This window comes from Sinohyriopsis cumingii, chromosome 18, assembly GCF_028554795.1.
Source record: "Sinohyriopsis cumingii isolate HCF-2022 chromosome 18, ASM2855479v2, whole genome shotgun sequence".
In the NCBI taxonomy this organism is placed as follows: Eukaryota; Metazoa; Mollusca; class Bivalvia; order Unionida; family Unionidae; genus Sinohyriopsis; species Sinohyriopsis cumingii.
In genome coordinates this window covers 73,167,912-73,182,006 of record NC_142978.1, presented here as the reverse complement: position 1 = coordinate 73,182,006, position 14,095 = coordinate 73,167,912, and the positions used below count along the sequence as shown (strand labels likewise).

Genomic DNA, 14,095 nt, shown 5'->3' with positions numbered 1-14,095 from the left:
TTACATTTTCATTGTGATATATTGCCATGGGTTAAACCATCTCAAGCCTACCATTTTCTCATGTTGTGAACTTTCTTTCAATAATAGGCATTTTAACTCATCCAATGTGGACTCTTCCATTTGACACTACCTTAAGATTCATAGTTGGGGCTGTCATAGAAGTGGGTCTGTATGTGTAGGTTAACTGTAGAGCTATCCATCTTCAAATGTAGGACAAAATTTTAGTACATGGCTCCCTTAACTTTAGTGCACATGGAAAAGTCGTGAACCAGATTAGCATGGAGGCAGATGTGCATCCCATTTTTGTTTCTTACAAAAAGGCATAAAATTGTCAACTATTTGCTTAATATTGAAATATCCCTTTCAAAATTGGTAATTGAAAACTTGATATATTGTGTGTTTATGATCAGTTTGGAATCATCATAACATTTGCAAATTTTTATGAAAAATGATATGTATTTTATGGATTCTTATTACCAGTAACAAAAATATTTTCTCAATGAAAACATAATAGATGATGAAATATCTAGCAATGAAAACATTGATAAATGCCTGATAGGGAACAAAATGAAAGAAAGAAATACCCATCACAACAATCTGGGCAAGTGAAATTCGTATTGAATTTTATCTTTCATTTGGTTTCAATATAATCATCATAAATGGTGGTACGTCCTTATCCATTCCTGTGTGCAATGAGTCATTTGTGTGTCATGTTGGTGCCTGTGAGTAGTTTAGAGAAAACCTAACTAAATGTTGTTTTTTTTAAATGGCTGAGAATGTAATGGTCCTTCAGCATGGTGATGCAAGCTAATTAATAGATTAGTTGTCTCCAGTCATTTACAGTACATGATAGGTGCTGACATCACAGTATCATGCAGGTGTAGATCAGTATTTATGCTGGTTAAAATTAAACAAGAAAGACAAATCCTAATTGTTTCCCTTGGACTAATCTGTGGATTGTTCTTCAAACTTTGCAGTGATAGATTAAAAATATAACTAACAATTTTTTAAAAGCATTCATATTTGAGATTTTTCGACTGTTTTTGGTCTGCATTATTTTCTGTACAGATACAGTGTTCTGGGACAGTGCCACAGACATATGCTAGCTTTATTAGGATACAGTCATTGCAACATGTGCCATTGGCAAAGAAACAGTGACATAAAATCTATATCTTACTGATTTGTTTGGCTCCATTGATTTATGCGTGTAATTCAGACTTTGAAGCCTCAAGTCATTTGTGTTTGCCCATGATTGACTCACATGGTTTAATGCTGAGAGAAAAGCAGCTTTATTTGACTTTTTAAGATTCAGTATCCACTGATATTAAAATCCATTATAAAAATATTTGCTTAGGACAAAGGAAGTTATAATTCTCTTGTATCCAGAAAAGTTGCTAGCATTCCCCCCTCCATTTCCAAACTGTCAAAAATTGTTTCCCTGTCTTCTTTGCATACTCACATATGCTATGGTCAATTTTTATGGACCCTATTACTCATAAAGAGACATGTGTATGATAACAACACAATATTACTTTTTCTGAGTTAATAACACATATATTTTGTCTTTTTTTAAAAAAATATTTTCTCACATATTTTGCACATTTTTTGTGTACCAAAAGGTGAAAGTATCTTCTAGGTATCAATATAATGATACACTGATCTAAAATGAAGATACGGTCTTTATTGGTATCTGTTTGTTTTTGTAGCCCAACAGGCCCAGGTTGTGCGGCGTAATGAGGTCTGCTTCAAGTTTGCCCAGTGGAGGCTGAATGAGCCAGATGGACAAATTGGACTGGCAGATCTGGCATTGAGAAATTTTGTGTAAGATGTCTTTATCCTGTTAATTGATGAGATTTTTATTGATGGTGGTACACTGCAACTGAATGTAATTACAATTAAATTCTTATAGCTTAATCAGTTCTTAAATAACTCTTAATTCCATAAACATTGTTTCATTCTATGACATACATTCCAACAGATCCAATGAAGGAGGAGAATTTTAAGGAGGAAATCACATTGCTACTCGATAAATGGAAAAAGTTAGAAAGCCAAACTCTCCAGGTTTTTAATCAAAGCTTTTCTCTGTAACAATGGCAAACTCAGGTTAGTAAAATACCTCAGTCAGCTAAACAGATTTGGCACTAATTTACCAAAATTTGAGATGGAAACATCATGATAATACAATGTCCAGACCAAATGCATTCCTGGTAGACTGAATGTGTTGGCAGAGTTTCTATCAGGAAGGGGTAAAACTCTAGGCACATCAAGTGGTACTTTCGTCCATCAATCTTTCAGCAGATTTGTACACTTTTGTGGCATTTGATGATAGATCTCTTTTTGATGAGGTGGAATCACAAACTGCCCACTTTCATCTCTCGTGTCCCAGACCCAGATATCAGGAGTTATTAAAAGAAGTCAGGGACCAGAATTCTGGTAGCCAAACTTTGATGGGACAAGTCATGGGTGAAAAATTTGTGATAGAAAACCTGATGAATAGCCCATCAAAATTCCATCTGCTCAAACAACCCTGCTGTTGCTTCTTTTCCACTCCTGGCTTTTGTCAGAGAGTCTTGCATGGAAAAGAGTTTCAGCCTTCAGTCATGGAGAGAATCTCATCGGCATGAAGGTCCTTCATTTTGAAAGCCTACAAAGGAAGGTTGCAGGTATTTAGGGACTAGTACAATTGTACCCTTGAATACCTTGATCTCTCAAGTGCATAACTTTTTTCTTTGGCTTTTTTAGGGGAAAGGTTAGCACCAGTTATTATCAAGGAATATTGTTTCATTGTTTTTGACACATTCAGGCATCATAGTGAAGCGAATATAGGTCATGACAGGGACCCATCGAACTTGTTAGCCAATGTTGACCCAACAAGGCCTTAATTGCTCACCAAGTTTCCAAAATAAGATCTTTCATGTGTTTTTAGTTGGCTCAACTATGGGAAGTTTGAACTTTTAGCATTAGCCTCTTTGAAGTTGCTGTCTTACAAGATGTGCTGTCTGATATCACACACCTTGGCATGCAGAGTCAGTTCTCTGTCATTTCATTGGACTTGAACTATCTTAAGTTCCAGTTAGATGTTTCAGTGATACAGTTGTGTTTCTTAGCTCTAAAAGCTGTTACCATCTAGGGACACTCAGAAGGTGGTTGTACAAGTGGTCACCTCTGTCGACATGTTGAGAGATGCAACCAAGTAGGGGGCCCCAAGTGGCCGAGTGGTCTAAAGCGCTCAATGTTACGGATCACTGCCATTTCACCTCTGTCTGCGTGGGTTCAAGTCTCAGACTTAGCCAATGTGGGAACATGAGAAAGTTTGCCGGTAGCTTCACATGAGTTGGTGGTTCTTTCCAGGGTTTTCCCTGGTTCTTCCTCCAACATTAATACTGGCCACGTGGTGTTAAAAAAATGGTGTTAAACCCTATAACAACAACAACAGCAACCAAGTAAGATCTGATCTGTTCTGAAAATTTATTTGAAATACACAGAGAAGAGATGTCAGTCCCAAAAATATCTTTTTCTGACCATTAATGTAGTGAAAATAGGATATAACCCCTCAAGCCCTGACATCATGACTGAAATCGAGTAATATTCTCAGCATATTCTGAATTTTCTCAGGACCAGATACGCCTCATGGGAATTTTCTCAGGACCAGATATGCCTCATGGGAATTTTCTCATTACCAGATATGCCTCATGGGAATTTTCTCAGGACCAGATACGCCTCATGGGAATTTTCTCAGGACCAGATACGCCTCATGGGAATTTTCTCAGGACCAGATACGCCTCATGGGAATTTTCTCAGGGCCAGATACGCCTCATGGGAATTTCAACTTATAAGATTAGAGCAATTTCAGCGAGTCTCACATTCAGATGCAGTGTTTCAATCCAAAATATAATAGAAGCAGTTGGCTGGCTTGAACAGATAACCTTCTCAAATTGTTATCTCCAAGATCTAGCATTAGAGAGACATGAATTGAGCCTGGTGGGTCCCAAACACCCACCAGAACCTTTTGAAATGAACACTGCCTCCACATGGGCATGGGTTTAGTGTTTTTGCAGAATTCACCCAAGATTTCATTTGTTCAATAAGTGAAAGTCATTCATTATCATTTTCTGAGTGTTGTGGTCATGTGACCATCAATTGTAATTTCATTACTGTTAGGAGTGCTCCTTAAAAGGAATTTAGACTTCTTCCCTTGAAGGAGGCTGGATGCTTATACATTTCCTCCTGCTCTTACCTATTCTCATAATGAAAATGTGATTAAGAAGGTATTTGGAGGAGGAAGTAAATTTTTTAGTAGTTGTATCTCTTTGAAAATACATACCTGATCACATTTCTAGTAAGCCCACTCACACTGTGCCATAAATGAAAAAGTGCCACCTGTGAGGGGTGGTAAAGGGGAGATAATTGGTAAGAGTTTCCTCCTTTTGTCTTTATGATATATTGACTTGAAATATGAAATTGTCATCTTTCTGGAATTGCTGGATTCATTAGGTTGTTGTTGTTGTAATATTTAATGCCATTTTTCAGCACAAGATAGGCTATACATGACGGCCAGTATAACTGGTGGAGGAAGAACCCTGGAAAACCCTGGGAAGAACCACCAACCCACGAGAAGCTACTGGCAGGCTTTCTCATATACCCACGTTAGCAGAGTCTGAGACTCAAACCCACGCAGACAGAGGTGAGATGGCAGTGATCCGGAATGGTGGATGCTTTAGACCACTCAGCCACTCAGGGCCCCAATTCATTAGGTGGTGAAGCTAATATTCCTAATGTTAATGTAATTGGGTAAGCATTCCCTTTTTTTCAAAAATGAATCAATAAAAAATCTTTGCATTTTTGATTTGCAAATTAGGTCTATTCCATCTAAACAGATACTCAAATGCAGTTTTTTACAAATATATCTCAGGGTACTCTGATTATTCAGAGAGTTCATATGAAAAGAATACAAAATTCTAAGTTGCATCTAACGGTGACTACATGTTGAAAATTCCTTCTCTTGGTCTCAAGTATGTTTTACTGGAGCAGCCCTTATGTATAGTTACGAAAAATGTTAGTCATATTAACAGACACATCAATTGATATTTTACATAATTACCAGTTATAAAATGTCTGTTGATTTTGAATACATTGATACATCTTAAGAAAATAGATAAAATTGAATATCCAGATACTTGACTTGTTGGTATACTTTGAAAATTGTAGCATAATATTTAAAATCCTATGGTATGCATTGCATGTCTGAACATTTTCATACCATCATGACCTAACCGCTCCAGTGGCCTAGTGGTTAGAGCATCCGCCTTGGATGCGGGAGGTCGTGGGCTCCATCCCTGGCCGAGTCATACCAAAGACTTCAAAAAAATGGTGCTAACAGCTGCCTTGCTTGGTGCTCAGCATTAAGAGGTTAGTGTTAGGACTGGTTGGCCCGGTGTCAGGATAATGTGACTGGGTTGTACATCATGCCACATGTCTGCGGCATGATGCCCCATTGCTAGACATCACTATAAACTGCCACACTGCAGACAGTGGAGCGATATGACTGAAAAATTCTTAAAGCCATGTTAAAAATCCAAATCACACACACACCATCATGACCTATCATCATGTCACAGTTATTTTGCATCCAGGAAAATTAGAGAATTGAGAAACCAACTTTCAGTTAGATATACAAGCAAATTTGATTTAATTATTATGACTATGCATTCATTTCCTTGATAAAATACATATTATTAGGTTTAGCTTTTGATTTCTTCTTCAAACAAAACCAATTCCTATCAAGATTTATGGGAAAATGTTGCCCCCATACTATTTTCCATATTACTAGCCAATTCCATATTAGCCATCAGAGAGGGGGTGTATTGAATGGCCAGCATGGGTGATTAGCAAATCACGTTTAAAGAATTTTCCCTGAATGGGGATGCATTATAGAACAGTTTGTCAGTGCCTATGTTTTGGGGTGTTTCTTTTAGTTGTAGATATACATTTTATGGAAATAAGTATGGTTTTTGTTCATTTCTCTGGTATTTATTTCAGTTACACCAAAGTAAATCGTGATGATGACACATGGACTCACCAGTTAGAACTTGGCTGGGTCAAGGTCACCAATCTCCTCCCAAATTCCTATTACAAGGTAAAATGTAAACTAAACCCGATTGTTATTTAATAATGTAGGATGTCATGTAATCATTGCGATTGCTTATTCTTTGCCACATTTATTTGATGTATTCATTGTGATAACACATTCATTCCCACATTTATCAAATAATCTTTGTGATCATTTATTCATTGCTACATTTATGATTATGTAATTATTGTGATCATCCATTAATTCCCACTGTTATATCATGTTCTCATTGTGATCACTCATTCTTTCCCACATTTATGTTGTATAATAACTTGATCACTAATTCTTTCCACATTGATATCATGTAATCATTGTGATTAATCATTGTTTCTGACATTTCTGGTTTTGTTTTTTATATGATTTACAAACATCATGAACAGATTGTTGTGGCCTGCAGAAGTTCATATTAAATGGAGTAGACTGCAGAGAGTGGATAGATGGATGGATGGATAGGTTAATTGGAGGGTGGATGGACAGATGGATAGGTTGATTGGAGGATGGATGGATAGGTGGATGGATGGATAGGTTAATTGGAGGGTGGATGGATAGGTGGATGGATGGATGGATGGATAGGTTAATTGGAGGGTGGATGGATGGTTAGATTGATTGACTAATTGATCGATTGATTTTATCTATTACAGGAAGTCCTTGGTATTAGAGATAATCTGTTTGGTGGGGAAAATGACAGTCGCAGAGTAGCCTTAAGGATCTTATGCAGTGAAAAAGCACCAGGTATATGCACTACATAATAAACATAGGATAATGGTATGAACATATCAATTTGTGTGTTCTCTACATAGTGTATCCTCCTGACTCTTCTAGCTAGGAGATTATAAGATTCCTTGTGTTCATTCATTTTATATATCCTTGTTCCACCCCACCTCCAATTCCTTATCCTTGTGTTTATCTATTTATATGTCCTACAGTCAATACATTCTTCACACAATCTTGTTAGCACAGCTAGTCTTGTGGTGGCCAAGTGGTTAGAGTGCCTACCTTGGATGCGGGAGATCATGGGTTCAATCCCCCAGCCGAGTCATACCAAAGACTTACAAAAATGGTACTAACAGCTGCCTTGCTTGGCTCTCATCATTAAGAGGTTAGTGTTAGGACTGGTTGGCCTGGTGTCAGGATAATGTGACTGGGTGGGACATCATGCTACATGTCTGTGACATGATGCCCCAGTGCTAGGCATCACTATAAACTGCCACACTGCAGACATCATAGCAATATGACTGAAAAATTGTTAAAGCTACGTTAAAAATACAAATCGCACACACACACACACACAACTAGTCTTGTAGTTCTGGATGGACTGCTATGAAACTTTGTAAATATTATGGTCATCACTGAAATTAAACATATTCGCAAATTGCTGCACTCCAACAATTTTTCTTTTTATTGTCCTTTCTTGCTTACAGAATCTGTTGACTAACTAGACTGTTTTCATTGATTGCTTTCAAAATTTGGGAGATTATTATGATCATCTGAAGCTGTGAATATTGACACATCTGTTGTGTTCCCACAAATTTGTGTTTAATTTTTGCCAATTTTCAATTATAGCTGGATGAAAGTGGGTGACAGAATCTCACTTGTGCAAGTTTTTCTGGTCTCAAAAGTTTTAATAAATTGCTATGAGTACATATAATGAATATTAGATGAACATGTATATCTTCATGAACATGTGTGTATCTTGATGAACATGTGTATCTTGATGAACATGTATATCTTGAGGGACATGTGTATTATGATGAACATGTGTATCTTGATGAATATGTGTCTTGATGAACATGTGTGTCTTGTTGAACATGTGTATCTTGTTGAACATGTGTACCTTGATGAACATGTGTATCTTGTTAAACATGTGTGTCTTGATGAACATGTGTATCTTGATGAACATGTATCATGATCAGCATGTGTATCTTGATGAACATGTGTGTATTTTGATGAACATGTATATCTTGATGGACATGTGTATCTTGATGAACATGTGTGTATTGTGATGAACATATGTGCATCTTGATGAACTTGTATATGTTGAAGAATATGTGCATCTTGATGAATATGTATCTTGATGAATATGTACCTTGATGAACATGTCTTGATGAACATGTGTGTCTTGTTGAACATGTGTATCTTGTTAAACATGTGTATCTTGATGAACATGTGTATCTTGATGAACATGTATCTTGATCAGCATGTGTTTCTTGATGAACATGTGTGTATTTTGATGAATATGTATATCTTGATGGACATGTGTATCTTGATGAACATGTGTATCTTAATGAACATGTGTGTATCGTGATGAACATAATGTGCATCTTGATGAACTTGTATATCTTGATGAATATGTGTATCTTGATGAATATGTCTTGATGAATATGTACCTTGATGAACATACGTACCTTGATAAACATGTGTATCTTGTTGAACATGTGTGTCTTGTTGAACATGTGTGTCTTGATGAACATGTATCTTGATGAATATGTGTCTTGATAAACATGTATGTCTTGATCAACATGTGTATCTTGATCAACATGTGTCTTGATCAACATGTGTCTTGATCAGCATGTGTGTCGTGATGAACATGTGTATCTCGATGAATATATGTGTATTTTGATGAACATGTATATCTTGATGGACATGTGTATCTTGATGAACATGTGTGTATTTTGATGAACATGTATATCTTGATGAATATGTTTATCTTAATGAATATGTGTCTTGATGAATATGTGTCTTGATGAACATGTCTTGATGAACATGTGTCTTGTTGAACATGTGTATCTTGTTGAACATGTGTACCTTGATGAAGATGTGTATCTTGTTAAACATGTGTATCTTGATGAACATGTGTATCTTGATGAACATGTATCTTGATCAGCATGTGTATCTTGATGAACATGTGTATCTTGATGAACATGTGTGTATTTTGATGAACATGTATATCTTGATGGACATGTGTATCTCGATGAACATGTGTATCTTGATGAACATGTGTGTATCGTGATGAACATATGTGCATCTTGATGAACTTGTATATCTTGATGAATATGTGTATCTTGATGAATATGTGTCTTGATGAATATGTACCTTGATGAACATATGTACCTTGATAAACATGTGTATCTTGTTGAACATGTGTGTCTTGATGAACATGTATCTTGATGAACATGTATATCTTGATGAACATGTGTCTTGATAAACATGTATGTCTTGATCAACATGTGTATCTTGATCAACATGTGTCTTGATCAGCATGTTTGTCATGGTGAACATGTGTATCTTGATGAACACATGTATCTTGATCAACATGCGTCTTGATCAACATGTGTCTTGATCAACCTGTGTATCTTGTTGAACAGTTCCAGCTGCAGACTGCATAGACCCAGATCCACAGTCACATAATCTGCTGGCAGGTCTGAGTCAAAGAAGTTTTTTTTAGAACAAGTGCTAAAACAAACAATATAGACCCTGATTTTTTGGTGCATTATGCAATGGCAGATCAGGGTCTATGTTGTTTGAAGTTAGACCCATCTTGTAGCCAACTAGTCTCAAAGTTGCATTCAATGAAGGCAGTATTTTAGATTCTTCTCCATCAGGGTTGAATGTGGGAGGGAAGGGTGGGGCATATTTTTAAATGAGCAAATTGCTCACCATTTCATTATATATAGTTGGTTCAACAATGAACAAATGCTTTTAATAATTGCATTATCAGTTCAGTGTTGAATAGATCCAGCAGTTACTGTGATGGAAGTTTCAGCTATTTGTCAAATGCATACCATGTGTACACACCTAAAGTCAAGTCCAATTGAAAACTGCTCCAACCCACATAATATGCTGGCAGGTCTGAGTTTATGCGGTTTTTTAAGAGTAATCAATTGAACAAATAATGTAACCCCTGACCTGGCAGCACATTATGTGACAGGAGATCAGGGGTTTATGTTGTATAAGCTTTGACTCGATTTATAAGTGACTGCATACGGTCTGTAGCTTCATTTCTATTGAGAAGCAAATATTACTATGATACAAAAATGATGAAAGAGCTAAAAATAATGAGCATTGTACATGGTATGATATAGTATGAAGGTAAAGCCTTATGATAAACCATACTAAGTTAGGTATTCAAATTAATAGTCATTTTGTAAGAGGAGAATTGACCATGCTTTAGCACTAAACAAAGTGGCAATTGTTGAACTATGACTATATAAATAAATTGGCAGTCTACTAAATTAACATTCATGTGTATTAGTATAACTTATCTTTGAAATTGTTAATGTGGAATATTATAAACATTCTTATATAATGTGAAAAAGAAACTTTGCTTTCACTTTATTGCTTCTTAAGACTGAATTTAAATCAATGATTACATCATTAAATCCATTTGGTTTCTAGGAAATCAATATTATAAACAAAAATGATGCCATGGCATGAATCATATAAAGTATTTCTAGCTATAATTTTATGCATTGTCTTTAGATTCATAAATAGCATGGAAAATGACATATTAAAAGACACATAATACTGAATCACTGAGATACCAATGCAGCAGTTGAAACAATGATATGTATAAAGAAAGTGACAGGGTTTTTTTTGCTTTAATTATTTAGAATTGATTAACTCTTAGTAATTTTCAGTTAATGAAGCTATACATATTCTTAGAATTAAAACCCTATGGGTACACAGTATAAAATGGGGGTATCCAGTGTTTCCTTAATAGATGTTCCTTTTGATATTAATAATGCAAATGAAGTTATACACAAATGACATTATTAATTCTGAAATGGAACATCTGTTAAAAGAAACATTTTTGATCCATCGTTTGGGTACCATGTTTCCTGTGGATACCATGTTTCCATTGGATACCATGTTTCCAAAGGTTTTAATTCAAAGATTTTGAATAGCTTCATTAATTGATGAATTTATTACATTTAATCAATTCTACATTTGATGATGAAGAAAAAAAACTCAATTTCTTAATTTTTTTAATTCATATGCTGTTGCATGTAAACTTCAATTATAAATGATAATGGTTTATAATAGAAATACATCTTTATTGATTTCAAAATTTGTACTGAGATTAATGTATGTACTGTTTTATCAAGAACTATGAATACATTTTTTTATAGTAATTGTGAGTATCTATCTGTACTAAACCCAGTTGAATCTAGACCTTAAAAATGTACCTTCATTCACAAACCTGTTAGGATAGACCATCTCTCTTCAAAAATCACTTTTACTTGGCAGGAGGGTGGTCTCTCAAGACAGATTGTAGTGTACTTCATGAATTAATTACTTTGTTTGTTCTAAACCAAGAAAGTGTTAAATATTTTTTTTAAAATAAAATACTTTTAAATTAGGGAATCTGTTGAGGTAACAAGGATACAAACATGGCAGTCTTATTGTATCCTACAAGCTGGAGATTCTCTTTAAGATTTGTTTCTTGTTATGTGAGATTATTAGTTTTTTGCACATTAGACTTATTCAGGCCTCAAAAATTGTATAGTGGGCTATTTGTCCTGCAGGGCAAGTGAGATGTTTCTTTTACTTGTCCTGCAGGACGCAGGGCAAGTGACCCGGAACTCTTACTTGTCCTGCAGGGCAAGTGACCTAGAACTTTTACTTGTCCTGTAGGGCATGTGACCTAGAATGTTTACTTGTCCTGCAGGGCAAGTGACCTGGAACTCTTACTTGTCCTGCAGGGCAAGCAACCTAGAAATTTTACTTGTCCTGCAGGACAAGTGACCTAGAGTGTTTACTTGTCCTGAATGGGCAAGTGACCTGGAACTCTTACTTGTCCTGCAGGGCAAGCAACCTAGAAATTTTACTTGTCCTGCAGGGCAAGTGACTTAGAACTTTTACTTGTCCTGCAGGGCAAGTGACCTGGAACTTTTACTTTGTCCTGCAGGGCAAGCAACCTAGAAATTTTACTTGTCCTGCAGGGCAAGTGATCTAGAACTTTTATTTGTTCTGCAGGGCAAGTGACCTGGAACTTTTACTTGTCCTGCAGGGCAAGTGACCTAGAATGTTTACTTGTCCTGCAGGGCAAGTGACCTGGAACTTTTACTTGTCCTGCAGGGCAAGTGACCTAGAATGTTTACTTGTCCTGCAGGGCAAGTGACCTTAAATGTTTACTTGTCCTGCAAGGCAAGTGACCTGGAACTCTTACTTGTCCTGCATCACTTTTACTCATCCTACACTAAATCAGTTTAAAATGCACACTGTGCAGTTGGATGAGCATCTTGAAGAGTGACTTGCCCTTCCTTGAAGAGTGACTTGCCGTTCCTCACTCACCACTCATAAATTCAAGTGGATGAATCAAATTATCAAATCAAGATATTCAAAACTTTAGCATTTTTGTCAAAAACTTATAGCATATGGGCAAACCATCACATAAGTTCCAAAGATAAAGTTCTGTGTAAAATGTTTGAAAGTCATTTTAGATTCATCATCAAATGTCTCATAGGCAAGATATTGTGTTTTTAAGAACCTAGAGAGATGTGTGTTGTAATAGTTGTTTTTAACCTGTTTTAGGAGGGCATTGCACTCTGCCCTCCCAAGATGTCATCATGCCCTCTTTATGGTACATCCTGCCCTTGGTGAATGCCTTGTCTAAAATCTGTGGAGGTTTAATACTGGAAATACGATATCATTCTATATGTGCACATCAAATTGGAATCATTAACCAATATTTTTCACTTGTTGGACAAATGGAATACTCTGCCATTACAACACTTTAATTGCGATCCATGGGGTGTTCCTTAGAATGAGACCCCCTTATAATGAATTGCATTAGACAAACAATTCTATTACTGAATAATGAAATGGGATCCAATATCACACCAGGCTTATTGCAGAAAGTATTTTATAATGAAAAATCTTATAATGAGTAAATGCTCTATCATCTTAAGCACACAAGCTGAGTGATTAAAAATGCCCTTTTCTTGTACTGAGGTTGCCTTCAGAAGATGCTTTTTAACACTTAAAATGCCCTGTCAGGCAAATAGCACCGTGCCCTAAATAGCAGCCTGGGAATAGCCTGTTTTAATATAATATGTTGTGACACTTGCCTTGCTAGTCTTTGAAATCCTCCATAATTTATTTTCTAATGCCCAAGTTAAAACATTGATAGTCTGTAATGTGCTTATTTGTCTGTTATAGTTGGTGGTATTGCAGTAAAGGAGCACGTGGAAGTGAATGTTGTTCCAGTTAATATACAGATTACGTACCAGTTCTATAAAACCATGATGAACTTCTTCTTCCCAGGGAAAAACATTGAAAATGAGGAGGCAGGTAATGATTCAAACATCCAACCACTGTTGCTGTGACTGGGTCTGAGTATTTATATTGTACCCATGTAAATAAGTCCCTTGCATATAAACTGACCAAGGGGAAACACTATCACTCCATTGTTACTACCTGATTAAATTCTAAATGTGACCAAGCAAAAAGAATATCTTTAGACCTTAGAACACATGCATTCTTGTACTCACTTTTTCTCAGTCTTTCTCTTGCTCTCTCTCTCTTTCTCTCTCTCTCTTTCTCTCTCTCTCTCTCTCACACACACACACACACAGAAAAAGAGGCCTTGACATAGTTCAGAGAGTCAAGTTCATTCAAAAAATACTTGTTCAGATACCACATTTTTCATAAGTGCAAGTAATGTATATATTTTTACTGATACCAATGTAATCTCATGCAAGCTTCTTTTCATGGGAGACTTATTGTAAAATTGTCCTACAAATTACATAAATAATACCAGTAAGTGTTTTTTTTAAGTAGATGCATTTAAGCTAGAGAGGGGCTGTGATCGTTCTTCGCAAGTGTTTATAATTAAACTCTACTGGTCAAAGACAAGAGGCACTTTTGCTGGTGGCCTTCATCCATCATATATCTGTCCATCATCCTCTTTCCATCATCCATTAGCAGCTGTTTTATCACTACTAAACTACATATAGGCAACTC

At 36.1% G+C, this 14,095-nt stretch overlaps 1 protein-coding gene across 7 annotated transcripts in view; it reads left to right on the top strand.

Annotated features, from left to right (window-relative positions):
• The window catches only part of LOC149776973 (protein hobbit-like), a 210,728-nt gene that overhangs the window by 163,190 nt on the left and 33,443 nt on the right, over positions 1–14,095 (top strand). For all 7 annotated transcript variants that reach the window (XM_089941697.1, XM_089941696.1, XM_089941695.1 and 4 more), the window contains exons 49-52: positions 1,707–1,821; positions 6,040–6,136; positions 6,772–6,862; positions 13,292–13,423. In XM_089941697.1, coding sequence (XP_089797823.1) covers positions 1,707–1,821; positions 6,040–6,136; positions 6,772–6,862; positions 13,292–13,423 — 435 coding nt within the window. The remainder of the gene's footprint in view (positions 1–1,706; positions 1,822–6,039; positions 6,137–6,771; positions 6,863–13,291; positions 13,424–14,095) is intronic.